Source organism: Tasmannia lanceolata, unplaced genomic scaffold, assembly GCF_043159265.1.
Source record: "Tasmannia lanceolata isolate RefF3 unplaced genomic scaffold, GAP_Taslan_0.1 ptg000002l, whole genome shotgun sequence".
Classification (NCBI taxonomy): domain Eukaryota; kingdom Viridiplantae; phylum Streptophyta; class Magnoliopsida; order Canellales; family Winteraceae; genus Tasmannia; species Tasmannia lanceolata.
Genome location: NW_027518679.1, coordinates 5,858,118 through 5,866,359, shown reverse-complemented (window position 1 = coordinate 5,866,359; position 8,242 = coordinate 5,858,118). Strand labels below are relative to the sequence as shown.

The following is an 8,242-nucleotide window of genomic DNA, read 5'->3' as shown; positions in this document are numbered from 1 at the left end:
GGGTTCCCAAAACCCCCATATGATGATATTCATATTGTGTAGATTATGGGTTTTTGAACTTAAAATTGAATATATTTCATTTGTATGTTTTGTTTGATAACCCCTCTTGTATTGTAAAATTATTTTAACTAGGGGGAGTTAAAATTGAATTTTTCTTTGAAAAAGGGGGAGCTTTTAAATTGTAAATTTTAAACCCTTGTTTTTCTTACCCCTTCTTTTTGTTGATGACAAAGGGGGAGAAGAATCTAGAGTAAAGTCTCTAGTGTAAGAAAAATGTGAAAAGAGTATATGCTTTGATTTGTAAATCTCTTGTGCTTGTCATCATCAAAAAGGGGGAGATTGTAAGCCCAATGGTTTTTACCTTGGCATTCCCATCTTGTTTTGATGATTCCAATACACAAGTGATCATTTATCACTAATGTGTTTGTTTGTCTAAGTTGTAGATCTTGATAAAGTAAGATCAAGGATGCTTGGATTGAAGGCCAAGAAGCCCACATTGGACCACTAATTGGAAGGCCAAAGTCATCAAGCAAGAAGTCATGAAGACTTGAAGACATGAAGAAATTAATATTGAAGACCATTTTTTAATGTAATTGATCCAAACCTAGATTAGGTTTTTAGAGGCATAATTAAAGTAATCTCACACACCCTAAATAAACAAGTGATTGTATTTGTGGAGTTCCAACACCTTGGAACCCTCATAGCAATCCCATCTTGGTTGAGAACTGGAAGCCCAAAAACAGAATTGAAAATCTGCTCTGCATAGGCTTCTCGGAACTCCGAGAATTCTCGGAACTCCGAGAATTCTCGGAACTCCGAGAATTATTCTCGGAACTCCGAGAAATGGTCCAGTAGACTTTTTCCAACTTCTGTGAGGCTTCTCGGAACTCCGAGATTTTTTCTCGGAACTCCGAGAATTCTCGGAACTCCGAGAATTATTCTCGGAACTCCGAGAACACTCCAACGGTCTGAAAAAGAGCCGTTTGGAATTTTGCTGGAATTACCGTAATGCCACTGAACGGTCATATTTTGTTTTTCCAATAAATATGGGTGTTCTAAACATACAAACAATCAATCCTAACACTCTTAAACTTCATTTGAATACCCAAGAGTGAATCAAGCTTCAATTGTGCCTCTCATCACCAACTCTAGGATTTGGATCATAGGCTCTCAATTGTACATCTTTTGTAACCCTTGTGAAGGGATTTTTTAGTTCTTTCTTTCATCTTTCAAGATTTGTATTCGGGCGAGTATTCGGAGAAGCGGAGCCCTTTTTTTCTCCGTGGTGAGGATTGCCACCAAGGTTAAAGCAATTGTAATTGGCACCGATCTTCGCCAAGGTTAAGAAGATCAAATAGTGAAGCCATCAACGGGTTTGGTTGGTGGAGTGGAGTAGGCCTCGCGTTTGAGGACCGAACCACTTTAAATCTCGGGTGCACTCTTTCTATCTCTTTGCTCTTTCATTTGCATTGCACCATTAGATTTAACTTGTATGCTTAAAATATTGTTTTTGATCTCTTAATCGGTTTAAGTTTTTCAAATTGGTAAATTCTAGTTTTCTTAAACAACCGTATTCTCCCTCCTCATTGTTGCCATTTCTATTATAACTTGGGACCCCCTATATCGGATTTTCAAAGGGGTACTGTTAAGAGAAAGGTTTTAGTCCTACAACTTGAAGAGCCAGCTAATATTAATAGGTTCACAGGTTTAGATATCCACCCTGTGGCCATTCCTTGATCCAAGTGAGTCATTATAAGGCAAGCATCCAACCCATTATCCTCTGTCTACTTATTATTAAACTTCATAGTGTTACAAGCATTGAGCATAGGAGTGACAACGGTATCAAAAGAAATCTAAAATATATGCTAAATTCCCAAATTTACACATGCTAGAGACATGAATTTCAGGGAAAGTGAGCAAATGCTAATATTACTAAAAACTATCTATCTCAGCATTTCTATATCAAATGCTAATGCTAATAGATGGGAACTACCTTTCTCATCGTAGATCTCGTGTCTGTAGGGAAAGTGAGAAACAACTTCTCAACTCTCGACTCCTGACCCATCCACAACTTGATAACTTCTTATTTACACTGAATTCCTAAAGAAAACTAAAGGTAAAAGTTACATCATCAAGGAAACTAAAGAAAAATTACATCAGAAAGGAAAGTAAAGAATAAACAATGCTGAATGCAATTCCTATCCCTTTGCTACCTGATCAGTTGTTCATATCAACCTCCTTATTTATGCACACTTAAGATATAAAAATCATTAAGCAAAAATAATATGACCACCAGCAAAATCATCCCTTTACTACCTCGTCCACACAAAAAATTTGGAATCGGATACAAGAGTTTAGCATATCCCCAACCACTGCTCACATGAAGATTATCTATACTTTAGCATGTCCCCAATGATGATGTCACTCATCATACAAACACAAAAGTAACTTAATTGCTTGGTGCTTCTTTAACCTGCAAAGAAAGTAAAAAAAACAAAAATAAAGAAAACGATTAGTAAATATATGATAAAAAAATATATTAAAAACCAAAATTATATCATAAACTTACACAAAAGGATGGCCAAACGACATGTCCTCCAGCCACGTCTCTAATAGTTTTCCGTCGTCCTGATGGTCTTATCAGAAGTTCATCGCCCACTATTATAACCCTGACACTAACAAGAGAGAATCCTGGCCCAATCGGTGTGCCATCAACTATCGTCGCCGGATCTTCGCTCACAAGAAGTCCTTTGGCCAATTCAATCCCCGGTCGTGCCAAGCTCATCAAAATAACCTAGGCAACATTAAGGAAATGAAAACTTGCAAATTACACAGTCAATGATAGCAGTCAAGTATTGGAATTAGCTGCATGAAAATGTAAAATCAATTATACCTCTGTGGAGGAGCAAGGCGGGTGACTTGCAGGGGGGAAGTCACATCTCATGATGGAGTCGCATCGGCAGTATTCTAAAATTATTATAAAATAGAAGCGTTATGTAAAAAACCTCATTTTACAATTTTGTATCTTACTTGTATGCAAGATAATTTCAAACATTACCTGGCTACCACTGAAATTTGACATGAAATTCTGAAGCTGCTGGGTCACCTTCTCCTTAAACTGGCAAAAATCCTCCCTAATTTGTTCTTTGTCATTTCGCTCTTCTTCAATCATTCTCCGATAATCCATGCGATTCAGTGATGGCCCAAAACAATCAGTTGGGGTTGTACCAAAACCCATCATCCGTACCCTGCCATGTCTCTCTGATCCCATGAAATGGGCAAAGGCGTCGTCTCTGGAAATTGCAACGTTGCTATTGGAAGACTCAGGATGCTCCATCTCGTACTGTGTAAACTTTTTTTGAAAATAAGAAAAAAAAACAATAGAAATAAAGCTTAACATAAAACCGGCCAAATAAATAAAAAAATAGCATATAGTATTGGCACATTATATTTAATAACATACTATCAGATCCTCTGACGTTTTATCAACAATCTTCCCATTTTTCTTCGTATGAGTAAGCTAGAATAGTTCAGGGCGGCTAAGAACCTTGGCACTTCCTTTCTCTTGTCAACAGGAAAACTATTTTATCATGTCAAAACCAATATATAAATGAGGAATTAAATTAGAAGTTCATGAAATTACCAGATCATAGCGTTTACATGCGAAGCTCTGAGTCCCATTTGTGTGCATCATCACTTGTTTGAATCGGTTAGCCTTGTTCGTTATACTGCACTTCTGAAATTAGCAACCAAATATAATAATGTAAATTTTTTTATATTAATGTTAAAACCAAAATAAGATTGCATTTTACCTGAGCAAGCGATGACTGCCAATGGGCGCAGAGACCCGTCCACTGGTCACCAATTAGTCTATCATCCGTGCATGGGAAACCAGGATCGAAGTAAGTTTTTCTCAAAGAACACTTCCAATCTTTCCATTTTGTACTGATATTACTCAATGTTCAACTCTTATGCATCTCATCAACATCATAGTAATCCTAAATTGACACGTAAGAAGTCTTTAATACCATGGAATTATAACAAAATTTATAATCAAAATAGTACTAGCTTCCTAAAATAACTTGTAGGAAGTTAATAATACAATTTATTTTCATCGTACCTGAACAACTTCCCACGCATCTTCTTTCTTTTCGTTAGGCACTTGCCTCCAGTCGAATTGGTCAATTGGTAACTTAGCACCAAGTCTTGCTATAGTGCCCAAGAAATTTGTGAATTTTTTCCCTATTTTTCCTATGGGCTGGCCAAATTTATAAAACACTACTCTCTTCCTTTGGCTCCTAGGGCATCCCCATGTATCTTTGCAGTAAGTGGGACCACGTCTCTTCCTCAACCTCCTCGACGAGGAGGAAACATCCTGTGTCTCAGGAACAGAGGAGGGCTGTGTATGCAAGTGCCCGACCTGGTCATCCAGATCCTCAGTCTGCTCATCCCCCTCTCCTACCTGGGAATCATCATGTGTATCTTGGGCCTGAGAATGTGAGGGTGGCATAGTGAGATTGCGTTTCCTCATGTCTGATCACCTGTAGATGATTAACAATTGAGATTGATATCTTAAATAATAAGCATACAACTATTGCAAATTGATAACAATTTAACGATTTGACATTTAAGTGGAGATGATAATGTATCCATCAAATTTCAAAAGATAGCAGGTGTAAGTATTTTAGTAAACAAAGCCTATAAATTTAAGAACATTAAGAATAGAGCAACATTTAGTGATTCAAAACTCCCAAATATGATACCCCCTCAACCATTTCTTAGAAAAAGAACAGGTACAAGTGTTCCACTACACAAAGTCTACAAATGTAAGAACATTAAGAAAAGAGCGACATTTTGTCAAAATTCAAACAAATCAACCATCAAAGCAGTACACCAAATAGAGAAAGAGATATGATCCCGTTTATTTATAGTTGGCAAAGGGACTCTCATCGCCGTCAGTATCATCTGAATCTGTATCACATTCTTCATCATCTGGTATTGCCTGGGTCAATTGTTCCAACGGTTCATCAATTTCTGTCCCTACTATATCTATTCGTTCCCAGCTATTTACGTCTTCCAAATTTTGGATTTCTGCTGCTTCGGTCTGGACATCTTCCTCATCATTGTTCCCATGTACCTCATACAAGTCCCTAAGTTTTGTCTTCACAACCACATGCCAGTCTTTGTTGCCGGGGTGATCTTGCACGTAGAATACTTGCTCAGCTTGAGATGCAAAGACAAAAGGCTCATTTTTATAAATATGACGTGTCATATTTACAACTGTATAACTGAACGCATCTATTTTTATTCCCCTGTTCGGCATTACAACATCAAACCAATCACATTTGAAAAGCAATGCCTTGAGGCGTCCAAAGTAGTTAAGTTCAATGATATCTGTTAAAACACCGTAATAACTAATATCTCCTGCTATTGGTTCTGATCCCTGGCACTTGAAAAACTTCTTGTATTTGTAGTGACAACAACTCCACAATTCTGTGTTTCCCTTTTCTGTTCTTGAGCCTTCGTGTGAAAGCGGAAACCTTTACTAATAAACCCTTTGTATTTCCTAGCGACGGGCGCTGGTCCCCCAGCTAACCATCTAAGCTTTTCTGATATATGTTCACTCCTTGTCCGCTACAAATTTTGAACCTATTCAAAATTTGATAATGATTAGCAAAGACCAAAGTGTATGCTAAATAAAGTTGAAGAGTAGCTTAATGTGGGTGTGAGCTGACATGTGTGCCAAACCAAGTTGGAAATTTTTATTGTGAATTTGCTCTATATCCCTTGCCCTAGCACGAGGATGCAGCCTTTGAATATGGTTTACATGTTCTCTACATAAGCATTAATGTACGTAAGAGAAAAGAGTTTCCAAGTATTTACCGAATAGATTGAAGACAATTTAATTGGCTTACGCAATAAATGAAAAACTGCAGGGCAGTTGAAGAGAACCTATCGATGTGCCTGTTCAATTGTGGTTTGATCTAAAGGGCAACTCTTAACTTCGCCTAGAGGGCGTTCTGCTAGTGAGAATATAGAAAATCCTTCTTCCATTTCAACATGTGCATCTTCATCATTCCTTACCGGCCGATTCAACTTTGATTCAACACCTTCCAAATATCTTGAACAAAACGTCAAACATTCTTCTGCCAGGTACCCCTCTGCAATAGATCCCTCGGGACGACTTCTATTGCGCACATATGACTTTAATGTGAGAAGGTACCTACACAATCACAGCGTGCATTACTTTCACTAATATGAATTTATAGAAACCTTCAAGATCGAACCAAATTTTTTTATGAACTGTGCATACCTCTCTATGGGGTACATCATCAATATTGTACCGGTCCAGCCAACATTGCCTCATCCGCTAAATGAATAGGTAAATGCACCATAATATCAGAAAAGGCAGGAGGGAATATCTTCTCCATATGGCAAAGTGTTAGTGCAATCCTATCTTGTAGTTTGAGGAGGTCGCCTACATTGAGGACTTTTGAACATAATTCTTTGAAGAAGTTACATAGCTCAATCAATACGGAGCTGACGTTCTTAGGCAATGATGAGCGTATAGCTAATGGAAGTAGCTGCTGCATCAAAACATGACAATCATGACTCTTCAATCCCGAAATCTTGTGCTCTCGAACATTTACACGTCGCGAGATATTTGAGGAATAGCCATCTAGAAGCTTGACATCCTTCAGGATGTTGCAAAGAACCTCTTTCTCCTTTGGAGACATTGTGAAGCATGCTGGGGGCAAGTATGTTTTGTTCCTTATAGTAGTCACTGGGTGAAGTGTCCTTCTCAGTCCCATTTCTTGTAAATCTAATCGTGCTTTTCCCTTCAATATTCAATAATGTACCAATTACACTATCGCAAACATTCTTCTCAATGTGCATCACATCTAGGTTGTGGTGCAATAAGAGCGATTCCCAGTAAGGAAGACTGAAAAATATACTTATTTTCTTCCAATTATGCTCCTTAGGAGGCTTCTCTTTTTTATTAGCAGCGGAGGCAGAACTGTTTTCCTCCAAGGGACTCTCCTCTTGGACCCTCTTCTTCCCACGTTTACCTTGCTTCTTTGCACCGGTATCTTGCTTCTTGCCAAATGTGATGTTAATGCTTTGTAGTTGATCCAGTATCTGTGTCCCTGATAGGGGAATTGGAGCTAACCTCTTCTCCTTAGTGCCATTAAAAGAAGACTTATCAGACCGAAATCTGTGGTTGGCCTCTAAGAATCGTCGGTGTCCCATGTAACAAAACTTCCTTCCATGCTTCAAACGTAGAGAACATGTGTCCTTGTTACAAGAAGGACAGGCTAGTTTCCCTTTGGTGCTCCATCCCGACAAGTTAGCATATGCAGGGAAGTCGCTAATCGTCCACAAAAGTGATGCATGTATCTGAAATGCCTCCTGCCTCGATGCGTCATAAGTCTGCAAACCTGACACCCATAATTCCTTCAACTCTTCGATTAGAGGTTGTACGTAGATATCAATGTCATTCCCGGGACTAGAAGGGCCAGGAATTAACAATGACAACATTATATATGGTTGCTTCATGCACATCCATGGTGGAAGATTATATGGAATGAGCACAACGGGCCATGCGCTGTGAGCAATACTCATCGTCCTAAATGGATTGAAGCCGTCGCTTGCTAATCCAAGTCTAACATTGCGAGGTTCAGAGAAAACCACTGATATATGTAGTCAAAAGTTTGCCAGGCCGTAGAGTTTGCAGGATGCCTTAATATATCGTCTTTGGTATGGTTCTCATAATGCCATGCCATGAAAGAAGTCGTTTTAGTTGACATATACAACCTCTGCAACCTTGGCTTCAAAGGAAAATGACATAAAATCTTTGCAGGAACTTTCTGCTCTCTTGTGGATGAATGGGTTCTCTGCTCATCTGAATTCCCTTCAATTGTTTTCCACCTTGAAGCCCCACAAACACGACATTGAGAATCATTGGAGGCTTCCTTCTAGTATAGCATACAATCATTAGGGCATGCATCTATTTTGTCGTAATGGAGGCCCAAATCCCTAATAATCTTCTTCGTTTCATAAAAGAACTTCGGTAATGCTTCACCCTCAGGAAGTACCTCTTTCAACAGCTCAAGCAACATGGTGAATGATTTGTTGCTCCCCCCAATAAGACACTTTATGTGAAACAATCGAACCACGAAGGATAATTTAGTGAACTTGCTTCCTGGGTATAATTTTTGCTCGGCATCTTGTAATAGTTTAA

The 8,242-nt window shown here is 38.6% G+C and overlaps 1 protein-coding gene across 2 annotated transcripts in view; it reads right to left on the bottom strand.

Annotated features, from left to right (window-relative positions):
• Positions 1–2,151: 2,151 nt before the first annotated feature.
• Positions 2,152–8,242, bottom strand: part of LOC143875050 (uncharacterized) — an 82,502-nt gene continuing 76,411 nt past the window's right edge. For both annotated transcript variants that reach the window (XM_077376939.1, XM_077376947.1), the window contains exons 3-9: positions 4,121–4,541; positions 3,813–3,998; positions 3,644–3,736; positions 3,059–3,352; positions 2,894–2,967; positions 2,570–2,794; positions 2,152–2,473 (exon numbers count right to left, since the gene is read on the bottom strand). In XM_077376939.1, coding sequence (XP_077233054.1) covers positions 2,941–2,967; positions 3,059–3,352; positions 3,644–3,694 — 372 coding nt within the window. In that variant the 5' untranslated portion in view covers positions 3,695–3,736; positions 3,813–3,998; positions 4,121–4,541 and the 3' untranslated portion in view covers positions 2,152–2,473; positions 2,570–2,794; positions 2,894–2,940. The remainder of the gene's footprint in view (positions 2,474–2,569; positions 2,795–2,893; positions 2,968–3,058; positions 3,353–3,643; positions 3,737–3,812; positions 3,999–4,120; positions 4,542–8,242) is intronic.